This window comes from Struthio camelus, chromosome 14 (genome assembly GCF_040807025.1).
Source record: "Struthio camelus isolate bStrCam1 chromosome 14, bStrCam1.hap1, whole genome shotgun sequence".
NCBI lineage: Eukaryota > Metazoa > Chordata > Aves > Struthioniformes > Struthionidae > Struthio > Struthio camelus.
In genome coordinates this window covers 23217640-23245591 of record NC_090955.1, presented here as the reverse complement: position 1 = coordinate 23245591, position 27952 = coordinate 23217640, and the positions used below count along the sequence as shown (strand labels likewise).

At 44.4% G+C, this 27952-nt stretch overlaps 4 protein-coding genes and 4 non-coding genes across 31 annotated transcripts in view; 2 read left to right on the top strand and 6 right to left on the bottom strand.

Annotated features, from left to right (window-relative positions):
- Positions 1-29: 29 nt before the first annotated feature.
- SPCS1 (signal peptidase complex subunit 1) lies at positions 30-2103 on the bottom strand. Its single transcript, XM_068906820.1, has 4 exons — positions 1939-2103; positions 1103-1162; positions 673-759; positions 30-223 (listed from the first exon to the last, which is right to left on the bottom strand). Exons 1-4 carry the CDS (start codon positions 1972-1974, stop codon positions 101-103), a joined length of 306 nt encoding a protein of 101 aa, XP_068762921.1. The 5' UTR covers positions 1975-2103; the 3' UTR covers positions 30-100.
- A 213-nt stretch (positions 2104-2316) lies between these two features.
- GLT8D1 (glycosyltransferase 8 domain containing 1) lies at positions 2317-9415 on the top strand. 6 transcript variants are annotated; one of them, XM_068906818.1, is made up of 10 exons: positions 2317-2440; positions 3158-3217; positions 3332-3430; positions 4897-5110; positions 5761-5878; positions 6413-6497; positions 6733-6845; positions 7390-7556; positions 7755-7867; positions 8538-9415. In XM_068906818.1, exons 2-10 carry the CDS (start codon positions 3202-3204, stop codon positions 8726-8728), a joined length of 1116 nt encoding a protein of 371 aa, XP_068762919.1. In that variant the 5' UTR covers positions 2317-2440; positions 3158-3201; the 3' UTR covers positions 8729-9415. The 6 variants fall into 6 exon arrangements, with proteins under 6 accessions (XP_068762919.1, XP_009677661.2, XP_068762918.1 ...); XM_009679366.2 differs by having other exon boundaries at positions 2323-2486; XM_068906817.1 differs by having other exon boundaries at positions 2326-2486; positions 2964-3217.
- Positions 9416-11041: 1626 nt separating this feature from the next.
- Positions 11042-21290, bottom strand: GNL3 (G protein nucleolar 3). The gene is made up of 15 exons (XM_068906816.1): positions 21160-21290; positions 20321-20379; positions 19483-19620; positions 18681-18794; positions 18388-18471; positions 17775-17907; positions 16707-16810; positions 15589-15724; positions 14967-15054; positions 14392-14575; positions 13554-13696; positions 12706-12842; positions 11927-12135; positions 11525-11609; positions 11042-11430 (listed from the first exon to the last, which is right to left on the bottom strand). Exons 1-15 carry the CDS (start codon positions 21170-21172, stop codon positions 11342-11344), a joined length of 1716 nt encoding a protein of 571 aa, XP_068762917.1. The 5' UTR covers positions 21173-21290; the 3' UTR covers positions 11042-11341.
- Positions 13986-14058, bottom strand: LOC138061025 (small nucleolar RNA SNORD19). Its single transcript, XR_011134610.1, has one exon. It is a non-coding gene; the product is annotated as a small nucleolar RNA SNORD19 (small nucleolar RNA).
- Positions 14645-14722, bottom strand: LOC138061027 (small nucleolar RNA SNORD69). The gene has a single exon (XR_011134612.1). It is a non-coding gene; the product is annotated as a small nucleolar RNA SNORD69 (small nucleolar RNA).
- Positions 15151-15224, bottom strand: LOC138061026 (small nucleolar RNA SNORD19). The gene has a single exon (XR_011134611.1). It is a non-coding gene; the product is annotated as a small nucleolar RNA SNORD19 (small nucleolar RNA).
- LOC138061024 (small nucleolar RNA SNORD19) lies at positions 17641-17715 on the bottom strand. Its single transcript, XR_011134609.1, has one exon. It is a non-coding gene; the product is annotated as a small nucleolar RNA SNORD19 (small nucleolar RNA).
- Positions 21291-21307: 17 nt separating the features above from the next.
- The window catches only part of PBRM1 (polybromo 1), a 67724-nt gene continuing 61079 nt past the window's right edge, over positions 21308-27952 (top strand). For 9 of the 19 annotated variants that reach the window (XM_068906805.1, XM_068906794.1, XM_068906793.1 and 6 more), the window contains exons 1-5: positions 21384-21443; positions 23881-24002; positions 25054-25209; positions 26033-26130; positions 26697-26844. In XM_068906805.1, coding sequence (XP_068762906.1) covers positions 23964-24002; positions 25054-25209; positions 26033-26130; positions 26697-26844 — 441 coding nt within the window. In that variant the 5' untranslated portion in view covers positions 21384-21443; positions 23881-23963. Of the gene's footprint in view, positions 21444-21897; positions 21938-23880; positions 24003-25053; positions 25210-26032; positions 26131-26696; positions 26845-27952 lie in introns of those variants that run through there. The other 10 variants (XM_068906801.1, XM_068906795.1, XM_068906791.1 and 7 more) reach the window with 6 other exon arrangements.

Genomic DNA, 27952 nt, shown 5'->3' with positions numbered 1-27952 from the left:
AACAACAACAAAAACTACACCAAACTATCTCCCAGTCCAAAGGTATTAAAAATTTAATAAAGCTAAATGCTACGATGTAACATCATGAAAAACACGTTCTTTAGCTTTTAGTATGTCTCTTTGGCTTTCTGTCTGCTGGCTTCTTATCTTCTGTTCCCGAATCTTGGACAGGTAGCCACTTGAGAGGATTGCGGCGGTACATGGGCCATGGAGGGAGGGTTAGCTTAGAGAAAAGGAATGCAGTTGAAACACATAAATCAAGACCCTAGATAAAGTGTTTTGTACAGCTGCTACTCCACAGAAAGCTGCACTATCTTTCGTTATCAGCGCCATCAGTTTGACTTGAACTGAACATTTAACTGAAGTGGAAGAACAATTCAACGTTAGGTAGTAGTACTGAATTGCACTGTTATCTACAATCTCACTAGCATTTGAGAACAGGCAAGTATTGGCTTTAAAGAGTACGCCGTGCTGACTGAGGCAAGTACAGGACTATAGAAACAGTGTTTTCTACAGGTCACACCAAAACTTTTAAGTATGTAATTAACAGTCTGAATGACATGGTGGATGTTTGTCTGTGCTAGCTGCTCCTTAATTTAGCTACCATTTGAGGTTAAATAGTGCATAAATTTTCTGGGTTTAAAAAAAAAAAAAGAAAGAAAATCATCTTACCAGACACGATAAAGCAAAACCAGCCATAACTATATAGACAGTCCATCCAAACTGCTCAGTGATGTATCCGTAGATGAAACCAATTACCTTCCAAAAAAGAAAGAAAAAAGAACCTTAAACATACAAAATTTCCATGATGTGCTATGATTAAAACAGTTGGGATGGGAAGAAAGAAGGGGACAAAGAGTTAAGGAAAAAAATCTGGGTTTTTCAAAAGCCAGGTTTCACATGTCTTCCTAGCATTGTTTCCAGAATTGTAGGCCAACAATGAAATTAAAATACTGAAGGAAGCAAAGTCTTTATCCCATGACAGCCCCTCTGATTTTGTCCAAAGCTTTAAGTGACCCAAGGAAGCCAAACAAAAAGTCTTGATAAGATCAAACCCAGATTTGGTTTTTTGCGTCTTCATCCATAGTTTTAGCATACTTACTGCAGAGACGAGAATGATTCCTTGAAAAATCTGTTCTGCTAACTTTTGGCCCTTGTAGTCCTGTGGAAAGAGATCGGTTGGTCAAGAAGTTCATGTTTAAATGCCCAAATAATTTATTCATCCCTTTTGAACACACATAATCATCTAGTATCCACAGCGTCCCATAGCTGCATACCAATACTTTTGGGGGGTTTATCATCCTGTTAATGGATGACACATGATGGTTTCCACTTTCTTGGGAGGAGTCATTACACACTTGCTGTAAGGGACTCACTTTTTGCTACTTTACGTCTTTTAATTGCTATTCCTCCATTAGAGAAAGGCAAGTTCTGTGCGTTCCTGTGACTCGTCACGGGTTGTACCCGAGGCCTAGGAGAAGGCCTAGGCGGGCGCTCGCGCTCCCTGACGCGAGGGCCTGCCCAGCGTTCACGCCCCGCCGGGGCTGGCCGAGGCCGAGGCGAAGCGCAGCTCGGCAGAAGCTGCGGGACGAGTTCAACCCCGCGTTTCTGCAGCCGCCCGAAAACAAGCTCTTCACCATCAATTCCAGTTAATGCAAGTGATGGGTTATGCAGTGAGAGGCCCCCCGCCCCCCCCCGAAAAAAACCCGCCCAAAACAAAACCACGCGCATGGAGAACATGCACGCCTTCTCTATTGAGGTGAATTCAGAAAGCGCGGCCCGTTCCTCCTTGGCTCCTGGCTGTCTCTAGCACAGCCAGGACACGCACAGGGGCTTCCTGCGCGCAGCCGTGCCCCGCAGTTCACGTTCGCTTTGCCCCACGTTACGAGACCAGACAGGGGAGGCCCGGCCCGGCCCGGCCCGGCGGCGCCCCCCTACCATCTGCGTGGGGATGGAGCGGAAGAGGCCCAGCATGGCGGCGGCGGCGGCGGGCGGCGGCGGCAGGCGAGCGCTGAGGTGGCCGCCAAGATGGCCGCGGCGCTCCGCCCAGCGCTCGGCGGCCCCTGCGCGCCGCGGCGCGGCCTCCGTCTCCACGGCGACGGCGGCGGCGGGGTCCTCGGCCGGCGGCCGCCAGGCGCCCGAGCTATCGCCTGCGAGGCCTCGGCGCCGCCCGCGCAGCCCCGGGGCGGCCCCTGTGGGCCGGCGGCTCCCGCGGCGCTGCCGAAGCGGCCGGCGACGGCCGCGGCCTCGCTGGCAGGGGCAGGCGGGCGCGGGCGCGGCGCTCGGGCGCCGCGGCCATCAGGCAGCGCGGCGGGCGGCCGCGGCGGCCGCCGAGGTGGCGGTTAGCGGCGGCGGCTGGCAGCGGCGGCTGGCAGCGGCGGCGGCGGCTCTGCGGCCCGGGGCGATCGGCGCCGTTGCGGCCCGTCGGCCGGGAAGGGCGGCACGTCCGCGGCGCGAGCGGTGCCGCGGGGGCAGCGGGGACCGCGGTAGGGAACGGGGAGGCAGCGCGGGGTGTGCGAGCGCTGCAAGGCGCGTCCGGAAGAGCCAGCGACTAAGGGCTTTTACCCGGTTCTTGTTCCGTCTTCGCCGTTACGGCTCAGTAGTGAATAAGCATGTTTGGACCGTGCGCAAAGATCGCGTGGTCGCTTCGAGCGGGTGGTGTTTTCCCCCTTTCCGTAGCGCGATGGTCGTACCTTGTGGCCGCTGTCGTGATCGGTCCGGCGACGCTGCTCCGGCGTGGCCAGCTGCCGCGTTTGATGCGGACGGCACCGGGTTTTGAAAGCGCAAGCCGCTTGTTGAAATCCGAAATGAGTTATGAGCGCGCTATGTCCTGCCAAGATCTCCCAGTTGGTTAAGGACGGAAAGAACTGTGTAAGCGTTTGCCGTTTTGTTGGGGTGTTACCGGTTGAGACAGGTTTCGTGGGTTGGTTCACTCCCTTTTCGTCTCCTGATCTCTTCTTTAGATATGCAGCTGCATGCTTGTGTAGGTGCCCTGTTGGGTTACTGAAATGCAGCGTACGGTTTTTTCCTGTCGACGAGAAGGAAATACGTGCCCTGGGCTCGGAAGCTGCTCGGCCGCAGCTGGAGATGGTCTGCTTCGCCCTGTGTAGGCATGCACTGCAAGGAGGGCGCGACCGCCATCTGTTTTCTCTTACAGGTTTGCAGAAAACTTGCACCAAGAAATAAAACCACAAGGGAAAAATGACATTAAGGAAAGGTATGTCTACATATGTGTGTTTTGTTTTGTTTTGTTTTGAAACTGTTCTGTGCTTTTCTGAGTTTCTCAACCTTTCGGCTTATTTTAATAACGTTTTTGCTTTTAAATTTTCAGTGAACATTTCCATCCTCATAGTGGCTGTTGTTATATTTTTGTTAGTTCTTCATCATAACTTCCTAGGCCTCAGTGACTTCTTGAAACGGGAATTGTCAGGTATGTTGGGTTTTGGTTTTACTTTTCCGTTTGTTTTTTAAGACCGGTGGGAAAAGACGTGCTCTGGCGAGGCATAAACCACTTTGTTAGTGAAATAGCTTGTATGATAATGATGGATCATTTGCATAACAAGATATATTTTTGTACTCTAATAACTAGATCTTTTGCTGTTCTCAGACCCAAGACAGACATGATCCTGATGAGTGCTATCTAAATTTTGGTATGGTGGGATTATCTATACTTGCTGTTCTATGACCTTTCCCACTTGGGAAGCTAGACAAGATAGTAATAATTTTCCCCTCTGGTTTTAAAAGTCACTAAAATCCGCTTCAGTTTACTTAGCGAAGCCGTTTTCATTTTCAAAGCTGTAATATTTCATTACACGCAGGAGCCCGCTTCCAAGAACTGCACGTAGTCCCACAGAGACGCGCAAAGTATTTCCGTGTCCCCCACTAACTTTTGGGATGCCTTCTCCCACTGCTGGGAGCTGTTGTTCCTGGGTAGTCGTCGTACAGGTCCACCTCAGAAATGCTGAAATAGGAGCCTGGCAGGCTCTAACCAGGGATCAGGTGAACTTAAAGCCGTTGAGCTCCGTAATGAGGAAATGGCAGAGAGAAGGCAGAAGCCCAGCTGTGTGGACAGCAAACCCCTGCCCGCAGATTGTCAAGTCCCCTGTTGGACGTCTTCCTCATGTTATCTGAAATTACCTAATACGTAACAGTCTAAATCATCGGAAAGTGGATAACCACTATCGTCATAAAAAGTGCAGGTGGTGGGGAATTTGTTGCCTTTGTAGCTGGCGTGGGCTAATCCTAAACTTCAACTGCTGATCTCCACTTTCGTTTCATTATGTGGGCATAAATTCTGCTGGTTTCAGCTTGGGTTAAGGTAGTCTTTTGTGACGCCTGAAAGAAGCGTGGGCTGTATGTAATGCCTTGACCGGCAAAGGAAAAAAATTGGCAATGGCGACATTAATCTAGAGTGTCCGTTCTCTTCATTGGCTCCTACCTAAGAGGAGAAGAAAGAGAGGGAAGAATGACATGGAAAAGACGAGAAGCTAGTTATGGAAAATGGGAGGGAGAAGTCAGCGTGCCACCAAAGATAAGGGCAGCCTTATTTAGTTTAAACTTCATTTCAGCTCTCTCGGAATGACTTGCACCTTGGAATTCCAAAATTAAGTATAGTCATCAGTGCTGTAATGCTAATGTGCTGCCTGTGAATACTTACTTACCTGTATGTTGCTTATTTGCGTGGTGTTTTCCTGTTCATTCCGATCTCAGACTGTCAAGAGCAGGGGCTATCGTTACGTGTTTGACACTGGCATGTTGTAGCCCTCTCCCCAGCTGAGACATCCCAGTGCTTGTATAATAGAAATATGTGGAGGCATTGGGAATTTTAATGTGATCGTAATTTCTGTGTTTCATTTTTGCATGAAACACATGTGTGGTGCCAATCTTATTCCACAGATTCAAGTCCGTTAGGACTTCAGCCTATAGATTTCATACCTGCGATTCCCCAGAGGTTGACAGATGAAAGGAATAAGGAGATTTCTGTGGTCATTGCAGCATCAGATGAGAGGCTTGGAGGTGCAATTGCAGCCATGAACAGTATTTACCGTAACACCAGATCCAACGTGGTTTTCCATATTGTTACTTTGAATGATACCGTGGATCACTTGAGGTAACGATCTCTTCGTTAGACCCTCACAATACCTTCGAGCTTGAGCTCCTCCTCTTCTGAAAGATACTTAGTTTGCCCGATATTGCACTTCTAAATTGTCTGTAGTCCTATCTGCTGTTGCTTATTGCATCTTCCTGGTAAGGCAGCTGTAGGGAGTCCTACAGGCTTTCCTTCTGGCAGTGTTTCAGGGATGGAAGAGAGCATTTGCCGGTGGGGTTGCAGACTGTTGGGGAAGGGGTTGTAAAAGTTATTTCCTACGTTCCATCGGAGCAACTGAAATGCCGGCAGTGAAGTTTCCCCATGTTTTTCAGATTGGTCTTTGATCCTTTTGGTCTCACCCACATCCATTCACACCAATAATTTCTGTGAAGGACCTGTGATAACAGGACCATACATTTCTAATAAAATAAGAAGCAACCTCAGACCATTCATGTGTCACAGCTGTGTAGTTTGCTGATAGTGGGCATGCTGCTACAGTCATACAGGACACCACTGAAATTAAGACTTAGACTACGTTCTGTAAGTATGCTTGTACATACAGGGAAATGAGCAGCCAGATCAAAGTTTGTGTCACGGTCGAACTGATCTCTTGCTTCTCTTTGATTTTGTTTCATTTTACAAAATCTGTGTACAATTTCTCCTGTTTGCAGGGTGTGGCTAAGTAACACCGCTTTGAAAAATCTGAAATACCGAATTTTGGATTTCGACCCTCGTGTCTTGGAAGGGAAAGTACCAGTGGATCCTGAGAAGGCAGACACCTTAAAACCAGTGAGGCTAATGTTGGCTAATTTTTGCAAATACGAGTTAGTAACAATATATTTTGATTATTGCCTCCAATGGCTTTTGAATTCAACCGGAGTTCAAAACTAAATTTGTTAGGGCAGAAGATATCTTTCATAATCAAATTCCTAAAATTCCAGTAAGAGTAAGGTTTCAGATAGTGAGAGAGAAATTTGAATATCTACACGTGCATCTCTAGTAGTATTTTTTTAGCTGATTTCTACGGTGAAATAGAGCAGCTTGCCTGTCAAACATGCCAAAAACGTGCAGACCTCAAAAATCCTAATATAGATCAGATCCGTTTTAAAAGTTAGTTTATCAAGGCACAAGTTTTTAGGAAACCAGGCTTTGTTGAATTGGTGGAACCTGCTTTTAAATAACTCCTAGGATATTGCTGGCTATTTTACTTTCTTGGCAGAAGTTGCCATGGATGTTAGTACCACAGATAAGTGCCAGGAGTATCAGTCAACTTCACCTTTATTGGAACAATTCCTTATTTTTCTTGCTCTCATGTTTTCACAGTTAACCTTTGCAAGATTCTACTTGCCCAGTTTGGTGCCTCAAGCAGAGAAGGCCATCTATGTGGATGATGATGTAATCGTGCAAGGTATGGGGCCTTTTCTTGATAAGTCTTATTACTGGTATGTGTTGGGATCAGTGTGCTGCCTCAGGCAGTAACCAAACACTTCTGCTGCAAAAAAAGATGCAAAAACTCTGTAAACGCAAATGAACTGGCTTAAACTGAGTGCTTTTATCAGCTGTAGGAATGGACTGAACAAAAAGTCATTCAGTGCTTAAGCAAGATTGCTTTTAATTTTTCTGTGCTTGTTTCCATTCTTCAGATGATATCCTTGAACTTTACAACACACCATTGAAACCTGGACATGCAGCTGCATTTTCAGATGATTGTGACTCGACCACTAATAAATTTGCCGTCCGTGGAGCAGGGAATCAGGTTGGATTTATTCCGATTCAGTAGTAACGATACTACAGAGTCCAGCCTTTGGAAACAGGCGCTCAGTTAGTTCTAACATGTTTGCAGGTTCTCTTCCAAATGCAGTGAACCTAAAGGTCTGACTGTACTTACCCAAATGATTTTACTTGGATATTTGTGTTACACGTTACACCTGCAGTTTCTAGTGAGGCACAGTGAAAGTACTTTGAATTTCTTCTGTGCTTTAGGATGGTAACGCTCAGTTTGGAACAGCAGGAGGTCTTAGAACATTGGAGAGGTCATTTTTTGTTTGTGAGTGTATAAAGGTGCTTTTTCTGGGAGTGGTATTGATCGTCTCAGATGGCAGAAATTAAGAACAGGCAGCATTCCTTAAATGCATCGTTTCTGTAGTCATGTTAGGCCTCTTAAGCTCTTTCTGCTGTGTTAAAGGAAGGGAAAGTTGTTTTAACAACTTCATGGTATGCTGGACTGTTAGGAGTTGTACACAATTTTTCTTGAAATGATAATTTGACCATATTTTAAGCTATTCTCTGCTCTTTTTCAGTATAATTACATTGGATTTCTAGATTACAAAAAAGAAACCATCCGAAAGCTTGCCATGAAAGCCAGCACCTGCTCTTTCAATCCAGGAGTTTTTGTGGCCAATTTGACGGAATGGAAACTACAGAACATCACTAAACAATTGGAGAAGTGGATGACGCTTAATGTAGCGTAAGTACTCCCAAACTGCGGGTGTCTGTAGACCAAGGATTGGATTATGGTGACGGCATTTAACTGTTAATTTAAAGGTTGCGTATGTATTTGTAGATACACACATAACTCTTCCTGTCACGCACTTGCGAGTGAAAATCACGTGATTTAGGGCCACACGAGTACCCTTTGCCAACTTCTTTCTTTCTCCTCTTCCAGAGAGGAACTGTACAGTAAGACTCTGGCTGGCAGCATCACTACACCTCCACTGCTCATTGTATTTTACAAGCAACATTCCAGTATTGATCCGATGTGGAATGTCCGACATCTTGGTACGTATGAAACATTTGGGACCCTTCATTTGCTCTCCCCTAGCGTGCTTTCCAAGTCTGTAGCTGGCCCCTTGGTTGACGATGCAGCAAATGGATCTTTTATATCCTGTGCTTTAAGAAGCGCTGCTTTTGCAATATCATCTCAGAGCTGTGGGCCTGATCCTCTGTGTTCCTTTTTGAACGGCTAGAGGGCTTGCTCTTGAATGGACTTGCTCTCAGGTTGCCTTTTCTTTTTTTTTCTTTTTTTTTTTTTTTCCACATATATATTGCATCTAGAGCGATCCTAGATATTTCTTCCTCGATTGTTCAGAGGAAGAGACGTTTTTATCTGCTCTGCTACTGGTAAAACTCCAGTGCTGGGAGGGCTTTCTTAGGTTTTGTTGGAAATGAAAAATAATACATAGGCTGCTGAACACAACAACCCTAAGAGTGTTTTAAAGAGCTTGGAAGTTAAAGCAGTTCAGTAAAATAGAGACGTTCTGAGACTAATCAAAGCAGCATTTAGTTCCAACTGATTGTCTTTCAGTTTGCCCTGGTTTCTGCCTCACGTGCCAACTCCTTTCTCCATAAATGACAGGAACTGCTTTTTAAACTTTGAAGTTAGAAACATTGCACGTTGGTGTTTCCGCTACCTTTTTATCAGGCACTAATGCTTCTTTTTTGATAAAAGGCTCTAGTGCTGGAAAAAGATACTCTCCTCAGTTTGTGAAAGCTGCCAAGCTGCTCCACTGGAATGGACATTTCAAACCATGGGGAAGAACAGCTTCATATGCTGAGGTCTGGGAGAAGTGGTATATTCCTGACCCAACGGGCAAGTTTAGCCTGCTTCGCAGACACTCAGAAGCCTATGAAGCAAAGTAGAAGAAATTTTATTAACTGATGGCATTTCTCAGGAAACTTTTGGACCCAAGCAGACATTTTTTTAGCCAACTTGTACTACAGAGCAGTCCTTGCCTTGTGCAGCACAGGGAGATGCACTTAGGCAGCTGCAGTGCTCATGGCTCAAAATACAGAGTCCCAAAGGAGACTCACTTCACTCGTGTGACTGAAGACGCTACTCCAGCAGTTTGGAAAGCAAAGGGACATCTCCATAAACTACTACTTTCATTAGTTCGTTTCTGTTTGTTGTACGTTCTTCTGCTCTTTACTACAAATCTTCTAGCATGGATTGTCTTGTCAGCTACAGAAATCTCGTTCCTAAGAACGAGACAACTAGCTGGTTGCTTGCACCATGAGAGTCTTGCAGGGTAAGGTACTGTAATTAAGAGCTGCTGCCTTTTTTTTTTTTTTCCTTGCTTTCTTATCCTGTGAAATAGTTTACTGAACAATACTTTATTGCATGAGGATTCCTCTCAAACACTTCTGTGTAAACCTTTCTTGCACAACTCTGGAAAAAAATTGAATCTTGACTTTGGAAAGATTATTTTTCAAGTATTATTTCACTATACAAAGTGGTTTTAACTGCCAGTGAACACTAACTTTTTTTTTTTTTAAAAGCTGTGGAGAAAACTTTGTTCAAAAAATAAAAACTGATTTTCAACATCTTGACTCAAGGCTCAGCTAAATGGCAGTCTCATTCTAGTCTTATTCTCATTCTAGAAGCTTATTTCCTTTACACTTAGATACAGTAATAAGAGATTGAAGTTATTAAGTCAATTGATCTCATCTTGGAGAGGCAATCTCATTCCAAAAGCATGTGTAGACTCTTAATTGACTCTCAGGTGAGCATTGCTCTGCTAAATAAATTTTTCCCAACATGCTTCAGTCTGCCCCTTTAAATTCCTCAAGCCAGATGGCAGTTCTCTTTTGCAGCCCGTTGCCCAGCACCTTTTCTTCTATTGGTAAGTAGTTTAAGAGGTGTAGTCTTATGTCTAAATATTAATTACTATTAGCTGCTCTCTCCTAGCAGCTGTTGTGCCAACTGTTCTATTTAGTACGGGTTGGAACTCAAGTTGTGATTTTATTCACTGTAATACTGCTTGTGAACGCTGTCCTCAATGTATTAGCGTAAAATGCTTAGACAAAAGGCTCTGCGTTAATAACGATGGGGAATAGAAACTGGCTGAGTGTTACGTGGGCTGAGATACGGGGCAGCCAAGAGCTAAAGGGCCTTTTTGTGTTTATGTGTGGTTTTGGTACTGCTTTATAATCTAAAAGGATTTTCTGGCCTAAAAACTTCTTGACTCCTTGTAATCGTTGCTTATGGGTCTGTTTCTCTCATGGCTGCCCCTGCTGTCTCTGTTTGGTGAGCTACCTATCCTTTCTTTGCCTGGCTAGTGATGAGTAAGAACCATTCTTGTCCTTGAAGTGGTTAGCAATAATGAAATCGGTTCAGTTACTACTCTATCAGCTGATGCTGACTTCATTCTAATGACCAGCTTGTGTTTTAACTAGACTAGATAAACAGCATGCTTTTGTGTCTGCAAGAGAAATTCAGTTTACTACACTTAATGCTTTAAGCTGGCTAGCAGCACTGAGCCTTAAAACACTGTTATTTAGGGAAAATACATCAACTGCTTCTTAAAGGAAAGAACATGCAGAGAAATCAGAGCTTTAAGTTAACAGGAAGAAAAGAGGTGCAGAAGAGCAAGATGCTTGGTGTCAGGCACTCTGAGCGTTTCCTTGGCTGAGCAGCTGCAGGGCCTCTTTCAGAAAAACTGGTAATTCTCTTGCTACCTGAGCTCTGCTCTAGGCTGAGTGCTGTAACACCTCTTCACTGTGTGAAGGAATGTATTTTATTTTGTTTTACTGTTACCAGCTGTTAGCATTTACAGTAGGTGTCATCAGGAGATACTGCTTTGGTTCAAGAGTATCAAGAAGAACATGGAGCTCTTTCCCTAGTGAAGACAGACTTCTACTTTCATAATCCCAGTTACCTCTCTCAGTGAAGCTATTAACTATATGAAGCGCTGCTTAGATAAAACACCTTGTGCTTAACTGAAGGAGCATTTTCTAGCTAACCTTTATGTATGGAAGTCCTGCAGTTTCAAAAAAGCATACTGAAAACTCACTGACCTAAGTCATGTTCTATTGCAGCGCAGAATTTGTCAGCGTCTATAAAAATTGTATTTGATGAAGGGAGGATGAAGACTTACCTGGAATGGAATTGTTCAAACGTGATTAAACTATGTATTTATCACATAGTTTTTCAGAGAAAAAGACAAAACATTTAGCCCTTCAGAAACATCTTTTTATAAGGCACAGAAAACTGGCTAATTCAGTTTAATGTTAGGATTTTTTTTAAATAGGCTTTTTTACAGGAATTAAGGTATAGGACATAAAGCTGAATAAGGGCTCAGTTGTATAAAATCTGAACCTATCACAGGAAGTACAGTATTATATACACTATTTCACACGGTAGCAATTCTGGTATCCTGCATTCATCCAACTTCTGCTATACCAGACATGATTGGTATGTATGATTGGTTCAAAAGCCAGCAACAGTCCCCAAGCCATGTCTTTGCGCGTTCCTCATTACACATAGTCGGTATTAAAATCATAGGCATCATCTTCATCTGCCACCTTATCCAAGCTCAATGGTAGTAGATCAGAATGTCTGCTTTCTGAGAAAAGAAAATCAGATATCTGTTAGTGAAACCAATGGAAGTGCTAAGAGTACTGGACATGATTTTTAAAGCCCCAGGTTTTAATACAGACCTGCTGCTCTCTCCTTTTCTGCATTAGTACATCTTGGCTGTCTTTTTCCAAGGTTTGCTTTCCTGATCACCTGAACGTGGCTCTCCTATGACGAGTCAGAGAGGTGCGCAACATGAGCTTACTCGGACATCACCACTGAAGTCTCCCATACAGATGAAAGAGATGAGACTCTGCTGATAGTGCAGTGCAGGAACACACTGCTTTCCATTCTCATTACCACTGTACAGAACAAGGTTCCGTTTTTCCCTAATTAAGCAAAGAAACGCCAACCCTAGGAGAAGGACTTGGTGATTTCTCCTAGTGGCTCCAGTGTCTCTACGTGCTCAGTTTACAGCTGAATACTGACTGGGGACTTGTTTTCAGGCTCTAGATAGGCGAAAGCCTAATGAAACCCTGATTTACCTCTTTGATGTTCTTTTTTTCTTCTTCTTCTTCCACGTTGTCTTGCTCATCATCACTTTCAGCAAAATTCGCTTCCTCTTCCTCCTCACTTGTTGCCAAGTTCTCCTGCTCTGATGCTTCCTCTAGCACTTTAGTCTCCTCTACTGTCCCATTTGTCATGCCTGCTGACTGGAAAGCGATGCTGCTTGCCAGACTGGGGTACTTTAGAGCTGGGAAAGAGACAGGAAATGTCTACTAAGGTCACTGGCGTAGCCAGCACCAGACGTAATGCCTGCCCCTTACAGGACAGCCATTTTAGCTCAGGGCTAGAAAGATGGCCCTGCCCTCTCCCCTCCACAAAGACACCACTCCCACACAGACAGTACTAGAAAGGAGAGTTCTCCAACAGAACAGCTTTCTCTAAGGCATCTATGGAAGATGGGTGCGCGCTGAAGGACTTGAATTTGACTGCAGATTGTACTGTACAGAATCATTTTGTTGGCCTAGGTAAGAAATTGAAAAAAGAACTTTGAAGAGCACGTAAACACTGACCGTGTAGAACAGTTAAGTCAGATCAGCAGAAACCAAGAACTAGCAGGGGTAGCGCTGTTTGTGTATGAAGGCAAACAGCTGCACTGTTCAGCCGTGTAACAATCCATTCCTTTCTCCAAAGGTTCACGTCCACTGCATATTGGCAAAGCTATCACATAAACCCTAGAAGGACTTCCATTCAAAATGTCCCATTCAATATACTACTACCCCTCTTAATGGTAGCAGTGCACTACAATAACAAGTCCTACCTGCAACAGTGGTGCTGTTTTCTTCTTCTAGCTTCTTTAAATTAAAACCTTTCTGCATTTCTGCTATTTTGTCTTCCGTAAGATACGGTGGCAGCCTCTGATATGCCGGAGGTTGTGAGTGGTAGCTTATTTTAGCTCTGTGAAAATAAAATACCAGCAATGAAAACCAACCCAAGATAACATAGTTAAATCACTGTATTTAAGAGGTTTCTGCTGTGGGTTTTATTTTTAATCTCCTCAACCTAACTATTCATTTAATATCATCTGTTTAACAGCAGTTAAATAGCTGTTTAAATCTGACTGTGAAGTTGCCAATAGCAGTACTAAGTGGATGGCCCACTCTTGAGAGGAAAAAGAAGTGGCATAGTTTGTCACCACAAATCATTTGCCTCTAAAAGCATAAGCTGTAAAAGCGACTAAACTACTTGAGCAAGAAAAAATATTCAGACTCAATTAGTCACTGATTCTGAATTACCTTCATCCCTCCCTCGGGAGAACGTAGGAACCACTATAAATCCCAGTAGAAAATTCACGAGCTCCTTTCCTGTCTGTGGAAGAGGTCTACACGAATTCAGTACTTGAAAGGCAACCCACAGCAGAGGTCAGCATGCTTTGACCCTGTCCGTGGATCCTTCACTGTTTTAGAAAATCATAAATGGATGGTGTTCTCTAAATCCGTTAACCCATCCAGCTTCCCCTTCTCAAAGTAAAAGGCAGAAAAAAACAAAAGCAGCCTCTGTTTTCTAACTGCACTTGTTAGCACTCAAAGCTTCTGCTGTGTAAGCAAAGAGCTGGATTACAATGTGAAAAAGGTCAGCAGCATAAAGCAGAATTCAGAGCATACATACCCTGTCCAGTCACAAAGCAGTAATTTAGCTACGTTCTCTGTGTCAGGAACGCCTCCCTTTTTCAGCATACCCCTTTTCTGAGCAAGTAATGTTAAAAACTCCTCGGTATTCCTGAAATCTGGGACACTGTAGAACATCATTACCTAATGCAAAAGAAAACGTTGCATTCATAAATCTAGATGACCCCTTTTTCTCTTAGTTTTAGGAATAAGATAGCAAATCAAATCAGATTACAATGAGAAGGAAGAAGTATACAAAGCAGCTCTTATTTTGCCTTTAGGAGTAAACATTACAGAGTAAAATGGCTACTTCAACAAATTCATCTGCCATTCACCTTTACCAGTGGGCATACACATACAGCATATTATTGGTTTGTAAAGGCCCACTAAACACGGAATGCGATGGAAATTAGGCTTATGTTAATCTAACTGAGGTAAGAGTGAGATCAGAGTTGGATCTGAGGTCTTCACTGTAATAGTAAGGAATGGTGAGGTCTTCATTTCTCGCTCTGCTTCTCATATTATCATCTGATGAAATCTTGCAAGCAATTTTTTTTCTAAATCAGAAAAGTCATTGAGAAAACAGACTCTGGCTGACAGTTTCCTGGCACGCTGCATCTGCCTTTCATTTGTAAGGATGAAAGATCACGTGTGTGATGGATACCCCTGCCAGAGTTTGCCTCCCTGTACGGCTAATACTCCCCATTCAGAGGAGGGGAAAGCAGCGCAGAAAAGCTGCCAGAACTGGTTGAAGTGAAATGGGTTTCGGTTATTGACATGAGAAATCTGCAAAGAAGCTGAATGCAGGAAGGGATGTGGAGAAAGGTGATGGAACTCACCTGCTGTTTGTTGCAGTGATTTAGGATGGCATCTATTCCTTGGAGTACATCTGTCAAGCCTGATTCTCCAGTGTCTATGATGCTCCTCATGGCCAGAGCCAGGGCACTGTTGGAAGGATCTGCAACAATACTTGGACTGTCTAACATCTTCATCTGTTTATCAATATGCACAATTTGCATGGACCTGATGAGACACAAATGGACTGCAAGTAGATAAATCAACCAGTAAAGGAATGCTTAATTAAGCAAGCAAGACACAAAGCTCAGTGTTGGATTGAATATGCTCCACACAGAGTCAGTTTTAGTGCTTTCTCATCATATGCTTTGTGCATGACAGGAAACTAAACATGAATTTTGCAAGCAGAAAAAAAGTAGGTTTATACACTGTGTGTTCTTCCATGACACCTTAGATGTACAGGATGATGTCTTTTATCCCGGCAAATTCAGATGTGCATTTAAAACTGCATAAAGGGGCAGAAAAGCACAGAAACTGTACACAAAACACTAAGCAAACTCAAGGTGATCAGAATACAGACACAATTTGGGGAACGAACAGCTTTCATCAGTCAGCTTACTTGGTAACACCTCTTGCTGGGCCAACGTTGCAAGCACGAGCTCCTTTAAGACCATTGATTATGCTGCTCTTCCCCACATTAGGGAAACCTGAAGAAAACCACAGGAATCCTTGTAAGTAAGAAAACTCAGCCTCTGTAACACTACTCAGAACTGCTGCTTACAAGTGTTTTTGGTAACGTACATCTTCAGTGTGAGATCAGAGTTGGATCTGAAGTCTTCACTACAGAAGTAAGACAAAGTGTGTATCCTCATTTCTCACACTAATAGTAAAAGGGACATGAAAGCAACCATCCCATGGGAGGAAGGCAATGTAGGTTGTGCGGTATGTAGCCGGCTTACGTTTACTCAAGCTGGTGAATCGGCTTAGGCCTCAGACAATGCTATTTCCACAGATCACATATTACACACATGAAAGCGCAACATACGTCACTGTCAACTTAAGTACTGCAACAGTGAGTCTCGGATGAAAGAATGAATGCTGACTAGAAGGCCTAAAAGCACGCAACAGCCTCGGGTGTGAGGTCGCACATTAGCTGTTTTAGCATTATCCAGTTTGTAGTACAGGATACCAAAGCTTTACAGGAGGAGAAGGAAACTCCTTCCATCTCTCCAAATCCTTACCTACTACTCCCACCTGAATGGCTTTGTTTTGAGTCTTGCAGTGCTCTTGAAGAAGTTTCAAAAGGCATTCACTTCCAAAACATTCAGTGTTTCTGGATAAATCAATACGTGCGCTTCTTTTTGTGACCTTCTCCTGCTACAGGATTCAAAGGGAAAAAAAAAAGTCAGGAGCCATTTAGGAAGATAAATATGTATGCTTCGATTCACTTGTCTGCTCTAACATTTCCTAGTACTATCCTCCATAGTAGGATAAGCAGAAGGAAACGGTTTAGTAAGAAATTGGTTAAGGCGAATCTATGAGTTAAGTAATGGTAGAAAAGGTAGGCATCCTATATTAAGAGAGAAAGGAACCGATCCTATATTAAGAGAGAAAGGAACCGACTCATAGGGTCTATGTTTTCAGTTCAGGCTGTGTTGCAGATTTGTTGTGTGGCCATGAAATAATCATGTACATTCAGACTATGGAATCCTTTAATCTGCAAATTCACTCAAGAGACTGATCAATGTTTTGAAGGATTTCCGTACTGCTTACTCCCAACATAGAGAGGTTGTCTGCACTATTTGGCATGAGGATCTATTTTGCTATGCTGTTGTAAGGGTTAGCATGTGTGAAGCATTATGTATTGAGGCACATTAAGACTCAAACTAGTATAATCCTCACAGAGATGAGACTAGAACACAGGGAGGTAACGCGTTTATACTCGTCACGAAATAACACCATGCGCTACCTTTTGTGATAGCCAAGGTCAGAACGGATGCAGTAGCGTAAGCTGCACCAGTTTACCCCAAGTAAAGATGCTGATTTAACTGGTGCAACCTTCCTATAGAGGAGAAGGAAAATTCCTCATCTTCCTCTCAGTGTCCTTAGAGTAAAAGGACCCATTTTTACTCTCCACCCCAGCATCCTGGGACAAACAGCAACGTGTATTACAACAGCAAGAATTCCCCTCCCGTACCACGAAGCTTGGTCAAAGCATGAAGGCATATCCATCAGTCACAGTGGTATCATCAAACAAGGGGGAAAAAAGTTTAAAGAACAAGAGTTCTGATTCTCAACGTGTTTCAACCCAGCAAACACATATGGTTTAGTCACATGAAAGAGCCTGCAGTGCTCTTACCATAGTCCTGTCCTTAAGCAGCGTTGCCGATTTAAAAGCAACTGTCGGAAATTCATTCTTCAAATAATTCAGCCATTTCTCTAAGTTCTCCTTTGGTACCAAATCTGGAAAAAAAAAAAAAAAAAAAAGCGTGGTCCTTTCACTCGCATGCATGTTAAATATCACTGCATGGAGTAAATCTAAGTTGGAATTAGGAACCAAGCTATATTTTGTCTGTTTAATATGTTTTCTTATGACAGATGTTTGGCTGAAAAGCTGGTGGTTTTTTATTCTTAAGCATAGCTCTACTAAAATTTTGGGTATGTTTCCCCAAAGTGATTCAGCATTGCAAGTTTTTGTCTGTATTTTTTCCCCCCTCAAAGAGAATTTATACTACAATTACATTTTCAGCTATTGTATTAGGTTTTTAATGTTAGGGTCTTGCTAGAAGACTTTGCAAGGTAAAAGGGGTGATGTTATGTGAGGGATTGTGCCATCATCCTTGCAAAGGCTACTCTAATACAAAGTTCCCTTTGCTGTTGCTCTTAATAGTTCCTGTTTTTGCTGCTGATAAACCAATAGTTACCAGCCTTTTTAGCTGGTTTTCACCTCTTTGTGTGCATTCTTCCATATAGCCACAGGAGAAAGAAAATACTTCCCAAAGCCAAGTTTCCAACACAACTATCATGTTGATTTGCTAATGTTTAGTTTACCGTTGCCTCGGTGGTGACTAATATTGTGAGCTCTGCCTAGTCACCTATTTTCACAAACACTTTTAAGAGCTGCAAGATCTCTACCCTTTGTGAAATTTGACTGAGACTAGCCAGCAGGTTCAAACATCATTACAAACAAAGAAGGAAGGGGCTAACATGCAATTATTCTTTATTTTTCCCCCTCCGCTCTCTTTTTAAAGCAACCTAGACTAAAAGGTGGGGGAAACGTGACCCCCTTCAACAGCATAGTGAGCTCAGAGTTGGATCTTATGTCTTCAACCGAACCTCAGATTCCTTTAAAATCTTCTTCATAGCTCACCTAACGCAGAACTACTCAGTAACTAAGTAACACTACAAGAAAACCAGCGTTTCTTACCGATTTTGTTTAGAACCAACAGTAGCTTTTTGTCTTCTCCAGAGCAAACAGCTTGCTCCAGTTGAGGACACCGACAGCCCAATGGATCTCTTGCATCCAAAACCTCCAGAACCACATCTGAGGCCTCAATCACCTACATGAGAACAAAGATGATAACTCTGGAATAGCCGTAGCTTAGGACAGCAACTACTGAATTTCAAAGAACGATTGGTAATTTCAAAGAACGGTAAGCTCCTGCCTTCTTTCTTCTGAATTGCAAACCAGAAAGCTGAAGCAACTTTCATCTTCTCCCTCCAAAGGCAGAGAAGCCTTAGACACTAATTCCTCGTTAATACAAGAGTTCTCCAATCAGTCAGCACGTACTGACGTTGGCCCAAGAAGTCTACTGCCTCAAAGCGCTGGATCTCTCAGCACGAGTAATGGCAGCTCGTACCAGGCAAGACTGAAACCCTCACAGTTTCTAATAATAAAATTATTTACTTCACTGTTGAAGTTTATCACAAACAACCTTTATACTCTCTAGCAGTTGAAGAGTAATGCAGCAAAGGAAAATAACAAATTGTTTCATTGCTGATGCTCGTCAAATTACATAGAAATAGTTGAAGCACTTCACCTTCTTCAGCTCCCTGCAAAATGATTTCTTTGAATTTTTATCCAGTTGCTTGTTGGTCTTTGCTTCAGATTTTCCAGAGGATTCCTGAGTGCAAATAAAGATGAGAGGGAATGGTTTAACAGATAATTAGTGTATCATATTTGCAGAGTAGCAGGTTACAGCTACGAGCGATGTTCCTGACAGCATGAAAATGTCATGTGTAACAACATATGGCTTAAAAAAATGATGTTGTTCCAGAATAATTTTATGCCTTCTATAAACTTCAAAGAATCAAAATCGTATCAAACACAAACCTTTCCCTCTGTTTTTTCCTTGATTTTGGCTGCATTCTTTTTAGCATCAAGCTTTCTCTTCTTTTCAAGTTCCTTCTGTCTGTCCAGCTTCTGCTTCTGTTTTAGTTCTTCAAGCTGATTACAAATAAACAAAACCCAAGCCAATTATAAGAGCTCCTAAGGAAGTAAGGAAGACTGTTCTTTCTCCTCGCTTATTTCTGACAAAGGTGTCCGAGATAGCTTAGTTAGAAGCCAAAGCTATTCCAGTGACACTGGGATCTTCTCCTGCAGTCCTACCCTGAAAAGACTACTACTGCTTCAATTTAAACAGAGACAGTATGTCCATTAGCTAGTTCTCAAAGTAACAGCCCTGCAGCAACCACATTAGAACTGATAAGGATCTCCTGCGTTGACTAACATGACATGAAAGTAGCATCTTTTATTTCGCGAAGTCTTCTGGAGAATCGCATAATGTCACGATTTAACTTTCAGAGCTCTGATGGGATAGCCCATCTTAGTTATCGTAGGTAATTCTCGTTATATTAGAAATGACACTTCTAGCAGGTTTGCAGCTACTATACAGCTTATACAATGATGAAATAAGGTTAAAAAATAAAAGAAAAAATTGTGATATGCAGTATAATGCTGGAAATGAAAATGATGTAATTTTTCCCAAGTATATATCTACTAAGAGTATTTACAACCAAGTATGAGTGCAGCTTCAGGCATGCATGCTTGCATGTGCACACACATACATGCAAAGCTTCCTTGAAGACAGGAATGTTCCCTGCCCTCTTTCTCTCTACTACAAAGTGTTTTTTACCCTCTGCTTTCTTTGCTCCGCTTCACGTAGAAGCTCTTCCTTAAACGGTGCAGCACTGGGAATCCCTGGATCTTTCTTGGGCTTTTTGTGTCCGCGTTTCTTGGCCTCTTTTCTGAGTTTTCGGTGGTGTTCTCTAATCTGCAGACAGGAACAAGAACATTCTTTCATTGGAGGCAATCTAGTCTGAGGCAAAAAACCTGATGTATCCCTCCTTTTTACAGATACTGAAGAAAAAGTTAGGCATGTCTGCTTTTAGATTGAAGTGTTTCAATTACATAATGAATCACCATAAAGCTATATCTAAACAGACAAGGCCAAAATAACGCAAAATGTAATGATGCAAGAAACCCACGCTATTACGCTTTCTTTATCATCCTTCTGTCAATGAAGACTGGAAAGCAAATTGCCCACTCTAACTGAGACTCTATCACTGTTGAAAATAATACCCTTATTAGGTACACGTACACTTGTGCTGCTATCTGTAATTATCTGTATAAAGTACTTTTAGTGCTAAACATCCTTTGATCTACTTATAGATCCTTGCAGTCTGGAATTCACCCTTAACCATGGGTCTACTTTTTTTTCCATCCAGCAACCTTAACTTCCAAGCTCAAAGTGGTTTACTGAGCAGGAGCCAGGCGAACAGCTTAAGGCTAACATAAAACAGCACGCGCTGTAGGCGCCTCAGAAAAGACACGGCTGAAAGCGCAGGCCCTCTGCGCGGGGGTGGCGGGGTCTCGGCCGCGCGAGCACAGCTGTCCATCTCGCCTAGCTGCGGCCCTTGGCAAAAGCAGCTGGCCCAAAGCGTCGGGGGCCCGCGCCCCAGCCCCGGCCTCACCTTCTTCTGGATCTTGTAGCGCTTGTGGCAGCTCAGCCGCTTGCTGGCTTTCTTCAGCTCTGCAACGCAGCACCGCCGTCAGCCCCGGCTCCTCGGGGCCCGGCCCGGCCCGGCCACCTCCGCGCCCGCCATTCCCCGGCGGCCCTTGCTGACCTTCCCCGTCGTTCTTGCCCGGCTCCCCCCTGGCCGTTACCGGCTCCCCAATTCCCAACCCCCCCGCCATTCCCTGCCAACCCTTACCGGCCCCCCCCCATTCCCGGCTTCCCTCCCCCCCCCCATTCCCCGCCAACCATTACCGGCCCCCCCCCCATTCCCGGCTTCCCTCCTCCCCCCCCCCATTCCCTGCCAACCCTTACCGGCCCCCCCCCATTCCCGGCTTCCCTCCCCCCCCGCCATTCCCCGCCAACCATTACCGGCCCCCCCCCATTCCCGGCTTCCCTCCCCCCCCCGCCGTTCCCCGCCGGCCGTTACCGCCCCCCCCCACGCTCCCCCCGGCCGTTACCGGCCCCCCACATTCCTGGTCCCCACCCCCATTCCCCCCCGCCGTTCCCCGCCGGCCGTTACCGGCCCCCCCTCCTCTTCCCCGGCCCCCCTCGCCGTTCCCCGCCGGCCGTTACCCAACCGCCCCCCCACCCCACCCCGGCCGCCATTCCCTCGCGGCCCTCCCCCCCCCGCCGCCATTCCCCCGCGGCCGTTCCTGCCCGCGGCTCTCCCCTCCGCCGCGCCCCCGCTCTAGCCGCGCCGGGGACGGCGCGCGCCCGCGCGCGGCTCCCCCCTCCCCCCGCTGCCGCTGGCGGCCCCGCGCCCGCCGCCCCGATCGGCCGCGGCGCGCAGCTCACTGGGCCGCTTCATGGCGCCGCCGCCGGGTCGCGCCGGGCCGCGGCCGCACGTGGGAGGCCGCGCTCCTTCCTCCTCCCGCCGGCGGGCGCTGCCGTAAAGCGGAGCGGCCCTTCCCCGCCGGAGGTGTCGCGCGGGCGAGGCGCGTTTGGCGGCCGGGCGGGCTTTGCGGCAGCGGCGGGCTCGGCAGTGAGGAGCGGCGGCGGCGGCGGCAGCGGTGGCGGCGGGGCGGGCGGCGGCGGGCGAGCTCGGCCGCGGCTGTAGGAGGCGGAGCGGAGCCGGCTGGGTGAGCGGCGCGGCGCGGCGCGGGGCTGGGGCCGCGCCGGCGGGGCGGCGGGCCGGAGCCAGGAGGCCGCTGCCTCCCTTTGTGTGGCCGCTGCGGGGAGGCAGCGCCGCCCGGCCGGCCCGGGCCGCGGCCGCCGGCGGGGACCGAGCCTCCCGCCGCCTCCTGTCACCTCCGCCGCCCTGGGCGCGGAGCCGCCCTGCCGGGCCCCCGCGGTGTCCCCGCCGCCGTGTCGCAGCGCTGACAGCGGCCGGCGGAGCGGGGCCCGGCGCCCCGGCCCGCTCCTCAGCGCAGGGGCAGCCCTGTCGCGTCACTCCTGCAGCGGCTTGAACTGAGCCGGCGCCCCGGCAGAGGGTTTTTGTCCGTCTCTTTCTTCTCTGGCCGACGATAACGCCGCGCAGAACCGGCCGCTGGGAGCTGCGTGCGGGCAGGGGTCCCCTGCGCGTTCAGTTGTGTTCCGTCTGCTCTCCGTGTCTTGTCCCGCTGTTAACAGACAGGTTGATGGGCCGTGCTTCAAACTTCTTCACCGCCTTTTCGCTTCTGTAGTACCTAGTTGCTGCCATCCTCCTCCTCCTCCTGTCTTGCAGCGGGGCAAAAATTCCGACCGTGTTTCCCTTCCTCACCCTTTTGCTCTTTTTACCAATATTTAGTGAACGCTTCTGTTGAAATATGGGTGGTGCCAGTAACCATAATGGCTTTCCTTGTATTTTTCAACGTTTTCTGGATACTTTGTTTGTTTATTGGTTTTTAGCTTGGAGGCAGAAAATTAAACGTATGCTAGAACCTCACTGGCTTGTTTTAAGCATGTCATCTTAAATGCATGTAAAAACGTCACTTGTTGGAGTTTGATTGTGTTCAATAATCAGTCCAGGCCAGCCTTTCAGGAAAGGCAGTCTTCCAGCCGTTGTGATGTATATATTAGTGTCTTAGGGAGATTTCTGTGGTTATGTGACGTTTTTAGGGTGGCGCGAGCAATTTTTAAAAAGAGGCTCAAGCCACTGTTTCACAGGAGACAGCTTGTTTGTAGCGGTGGAGATTCTTGATGCAACCAGTGAGAGATCTGGGAGCTAGCAGTTGCGTTGCGGAGAAAAAGTCTAGAAAACGTGTTCTTAAGTAAACCAGAATATATTTCTGCGCACATTAGGATTATCAGTGTTTAGAGGAGCGGAGATCTAGAGAGAAGTTCGCGTTCTGGGTCCTGACATTCGTTATGAGTTTTACGTAAGTCTCTCACTGAGTACTCGTGATATTGTCTGCGTTGTGATGTAAGTTTTACATCTTCCTCAGTTACTAGAGGAGAAGAGGTTTTTGGAGGCTGCCTACAGCGCGGCTGATTGTCTTTATTCGACAAGCGCGTACTAATGTTTGCGTGTGGCTGAGAGCCCCAAGGTATCTGCCTGGGATAGTGAAAGTGGAGAAACCTGTGTGCAGTTCACAGGCAGGCGATGGCTGGGGTTTCCCCAGATCTACTTTGATGCAGGATGGGGTTGGACTGACGGTGCTTCGCAGTTCAAGCGTAATCTAGAAATGCTAGTTTCAGTAGTTGCTCTTGGCTTTCTTCACAACCAAGAACTTGTATTTTCTGGACTCCTCCACATCAGCACAAGCCTGGTGCTGGCCATTTGATACTGCAGTTGTCGGATAAAAGTTGTGGGCAGTGCTAAAAGCTACAGGCTAGTTGTCCCTGCTTAAGACGAGTTGCGTACTAGTAAAGCACAAAGTTTCTCCCTACATGCACGCTGTGAAAATGTCTAGAATAGTTAATAGGAAAACAAATGATCTCTGCTTGGTTTTGTTTACAAAGAGTAGCTATATGAGCTAAATAAAGGTAATCTTGTTTGGCCTTAAAATGAGTTGGTGCACTTTGCATGGAATCAAAAAATCGGGCTTGAAGACAGCTTAGAAATTGAAGCAGGTGTATCGTTGATGAAACTGTACGGATAGATATTTAATGTCTCTTGCTTATGAGGATAAAAATCCACTTTGGAGGCTTATGAAGGTTACATCATCACTAGAGAGACTAGTGTTTCTAGACCCTAAAATGGTCTTCTGATTGTTATTATCACTGGGCTACTCCACATTCCTTACGTTTTACTGCTGTCTCTTTTTTACTCTCAGGTCATGTATCACTTCTGTTTACTCCCTGCTCTGACTGATGATTCATTCCCTTCCAAGTGGCTGTGAAATCTGTACTGTGTCTTCAGAAACATTAGAAAAATGTTTGTAATGTAAATGTTACAGAAATGTCTATGCAAAATTACTTTTTAGGGTTTTTTAAACTAAAATCAAGTAATAATGCTATTTTCTCTTGCCTTCCTTTCCTGTCTTGTCTCGCTTTTATTCTTTAGCTGTTCTTGAGTTTATTCTTTAATTGTATTCTTTAACTATGTATCTACTCTCAACTTTCTTCAATCTTTCTTTCCTTTTTCTTGTCTTCCAGTTTTGACTGTATTAACGCCATTGCTGATTTGATACTCTTAGAGTTTTACCTTCTCCCAGTATCTTAACTTGCCATCAGACACTATGAGGAGACTGGCTTTTCGAGGTGCTGGTTGTACTCTGGTAAATCTGGTAAATTATTGATTGTTTGTGCACCATTCTCTCCATTCCTCTGCCTTGGGCTTTTGCTTTTCTTTATCCTAACTGTTGATTACTCCTACCTCATTCTTGTTCATCTGTGTGCTTGAAATTAATTCTGTCTCTAATAGAAATGCTCTAATGCAGTTATGTCATACTGCCATACCTTGTAAAATCAATTGAGTACTTCCTAGAAAAAAAAATCCCTTGATTCGCTTGGAAAACGGGCAGTGCCCAGAATAGATGAATCTATTTTGTCTTCAGGCTTCGAGACAGCTACAAATCAAGATATTTTTATAGTGTTGTCGCTAGAGATTGGGAAAGAGCCAACAACTTGCTCCATAAATCACCATTGTTGCTGGATGGCTATTCATTTGTTGCTGTTCATGTAGATAAACTAAAACCTATGACCAAAAAAGGAGGTAGCTTTTTTGCTTCCTGATGATTGAGCCATTTGTCCTATACTTAAAGTAGGAGTCATGGGTCGCACGATGGTCCATGCCTTTTTTTTTTTTTTTTGGGCGTGATTCTAAGACAAGGTATTCAGTACCAGCTCAAATTTTAGTTTGTCAGTTGCTTTCTCTCTCTCTCTCTTTCTCTCTCTTTTTTTTTTTTTTTTTGGCATGGGATAGCATGCTTTTCCATCATAACTGAACACTTATTTCTGTCCAAATTCTCTCCTTTATAACAGGAGTTCACACTTAATTGTGAATGGCATGAGGAATCAAAGTGTGGATGGTTTAAGACAGTATCTTAGTATGAGCTGCTAAACATATCTTCATTGCTCTATTTGAGTCCTAGTCTTTCTGACATAGCTGTGGTCAGGGACAGTATAAAACTGTAGGACAATTTTGATAACACTTTACCCCTGTCCGTTTTCAAGAAGCTGGCTAGTGTTTAGATATTGCTTAATTAAATTGTAACATGTAAAAAACGTATGCGACCCATTCTAAAGCGTTACTAGGTTAATAGTTAGCTCTCACCAGAGAGTTTGCCTGCAATGCCATGAGTTTAAGAACATTTCTCTTCATTATAGAAGAAGTTGGATTCCATGGGTTCCAAGAGGCGAAGAGCCACCTCGCCTTCCAGCAGCGTCAGCGGAGGAGACTTTGATGATGGCCACCACTCCACGAACATACCAGGCCCAAGCAGAAAGAGGAGGAGACTTTCCAATCTCCCAACTGTGGATCCTGTTAGTACCTTTTTATTACAGCATCCCCAAAATAAAAGTTGCGCATATGTTTGGAAAGCCGTGGGTTAAAGTAGGCCCTTCACAGCGCAAGCTCAGATGGTCCAGCACAGCCAGAGCATATCAGAGTTGCTGTGCACGTGATGGTCGTTGGCGCGTGTACAGTGGCTTGTCATGCCTTGAATCTGTTACTGCCCTGGCTAGGCTTTGTTTAGTATCTCATTCAGCTTTGGCTTGCTGTTCTTAGCTCCACAGTTTTGTCCTTCTTTCCCATTTTCCTTTTGCTGCCTTTGTTTCTTTTTTTGCTGATTGTTTTAGCAGATGGAAGGAGGTTGGGGAGAGAAATGAAGTCATAAAGTGCAGCAGTTGAGAGCTGTGGCTGAACAGCAAGTGCAGGAGTAGAGAAAGGCAAAGGCAGTGATTGCTGAAATGTACAATGTCTTTGTTGTGCCTTTGAGTTAGCAGTCCTATTTTAATTAATTGCAGTGCAGCAGAACCCCTGTTGTTGTTTTTGATGCTTATAACTCAGGGAGAATAGCACTGAATTAATTTATGTTTGGGTGTTTTACTTAGTGTTAGCATTGAAAGGAAGCTCCCTGTATATATTTATATTTATATTTAAAAAAAAAAAAAAAGATTCAAGATTCTGCAGCATCTGAGCATGTCAGATGTCCTACTAACTTATGAGATGCACCAGGTTCTTCCCACTTCTACTTTAGAGCATGTTGTATAATGGCCCCTTGACTTTTTCACTGGAAGCAGACCTTGATTTGTTACCTTCTTACAATTTTTAAATTTTTTAAAATCTTATTTTCTTGCATTTTAGATTGCTGTATGCCATGAACTTTACAACACGATCAGAGATTACAAAGATGAACAGGGCAGGCTCCTTTGTGAGCTTTTCATTAGGGCCCCAAAACGAAGGTAAGGCCGTGCTTCTTTTTAAGCCTCAAACCCAAGATTTAATCAGGGAACAAATGGATACTGAGGAATACTTCACCGTTAATGGCTGTGAAAAATATAAAGTAAATTTGCCACAGTTTCACAACAATGTTTAACCGAAGTATTTGATGTAACTGTTCAAAGGGACATGCCAATATTGGGGCCTGTTTTTGGTCAAAAAAAGAAAATTGAATTTATTCAAAATGTTTTATGTGACAACCGCCTAAAACATCTCTCTCTTGGACTATAAAACAGTCCTTAGAAACGGTGGAATGAAATAGGTCGTTTCTTGGGAAGATTAATAAGACTGACCCTTGAAAATGCAGTAGGTAAAATAAGAGGCTGAATTTTATCTCATACTCAGAAAATTGACAATGGTAGCATAACGTAATAATAAGTTTCCTGATAGGATGCAGTCTAGATCTTTTAGCTGTAACAAAAACGTATTGGAAAACTTCTTATTTTATGAAGTCATAAACCTGTACAAAATTCAGTACTCGTCTTGATTTTACTACTTGGAATAATGCCTGTTTTTGTCATAATAACAGAAATCAGCCAGATTATTATGAAGTGGTTTCTCAGCCAATTGATTTAATGAAAATCCAACAAAAGCTAAAGATGGAGGAGTATGACGATGTGAATGTGCTGACTGCTGACTTCCAGCTGCTCTTTAACAATGCAAAGGCCTACTATAAGGTGAGGAAAGTACATTTAAAGGCTAAAATTAATAGGCTGCGAAAGCAGTAAGTATATGTTCGAATTCTTCCTTGATTTAGCTAAAAACTTTTCTGTTTAGCTGTTATCATTAGTAAGAGAGCATTGCAGCAACACATGCTTATTGCAGTGGTGTGCTCGTTTTTCCATAACGTTAACCCTATCTTTGTGAGACACCTTGCATTAGTAACTTGTTGTGGGGAAAATATAAAAGAACGTGGTAGGTGTCTTTGTGTTGGTTTCTGAAAAAGAGAGAGCAAAAATAGCTAAAGGGATACAATGGGATAAAATACATTGGGAAAAACATTGTTCCAGCATAACCTTCCCATTGAAGGAGATGATAAGTTATTCTGTGTAATGTCTTGAGATAGAAAAAGATATGTTTCTTCCCAAAAAGAAGAACTTATAAATAACAACAAGCATACGATACGATTGTTGAATCTTTCTCTTTCATTGGCCGCTTATTACAGTGGGGAAAAAAGGCACAGTGATCGTCATGATCGTCAGTGATCACTGATTGTGAGCGTATGTGGTTTTCATGTGTATTTCCGCAGAGGTGCGAGCCTCCCATCCCTTTCCCCAAACGGGGTATGTGTTTTATTTTAGATGTTGACAAGTCTTCCTGTGGTCGTCTTAAGGAAGGGGAAAAAATAGAGCAAGTTATTTTAATGAAAGCTTACGTTAAATACGTAAAATAACGGACTTGCATGTTGTAACTGGGATTATATAGCAAATCTGAAACTTTACTGCTAGTATTTCCTTTATTATGTCTTTAGCTTTGGAGATGATCCAAATAATTGCTTTCTGAATAACCCGACCAGTGTAACTAAGTGACGTTCAGAAAAGCAATGGTTATTTTGTGTATAGACTTGTGTATGCAGATAGCTTTTTTGGATTTATGCGCTAATGCAGTTACACATTCTGGTTATAGTACAAAAAGCATAAAGATTCCCACGTTCGTCCTGTGCTCCTGAAGCTTTGCAAGGCACTCACTGTCCCTTAATGTTGGCTTTTCTCTGGTTTCTGCATGAGGGAGAAAGAATTGATGGCAGGGGAGGATGATGAGAAAGTTGCAAGATGTGTCCTGCCT

Excerpts from the sequence above, each read along its gene's own strand:
- SPCS1 (XM_068906820.1), bottom strand. The coding sequence starts at position 1,974 with ATGCTGGGCCTCTTCCGCTCCATCCCCACGCAGATG. Across the intron at positions 760-1,102 it reads GAATCATTCTCGTCTCTGCA|GTAATTGGTTTCATCTACGG; the intron begins GTAAGTATGCTA and ends CTTTTTTGGAAG. Across the intron at positions 224-672 it reads GTTTTGCTTTATCGTGTCTG|CTAACCCTCCCTCCATGGCC; the intron begins GTAAGATGATTT and ends CTTTTCTCTAAG.
- GLT8D1 (XM_068906818.1), top strand. Across the intron at positions 6,846-7,389 it reads TCCGTGGAGCAGGGAATCAG|TATAATTACATTGGATTTCT; the intron begins GTTGGATTTATT and ends GCTCTTTTTCAG. Across the intron at positions 7,868-8,537 it reads GTGGAATGTCCGACATCTTG|GCTCTAGTGCTGGAAAAAGA; the intron begins GTACGTATGAAA and ends TTTTGATAAAAG.
- GNL3 (XM_068906816.1), bottom strand. Across the intron at positions 14,576-14,966 it reads CCAGCAAGAGGTGTTACCAA|GTCCATGCAAATTGTGCATA; the intron begins GTAAGCTGACTG and ends GTGTCTCATCAG. Across the intron at positions 12,136-12,705 it reads AAACAGCACCACTGTTGCAG|CTCTAAAGTACCCCAGTCTG; the intron begins GTAGGACTTGTT and ends TCTCTTTCCCAG.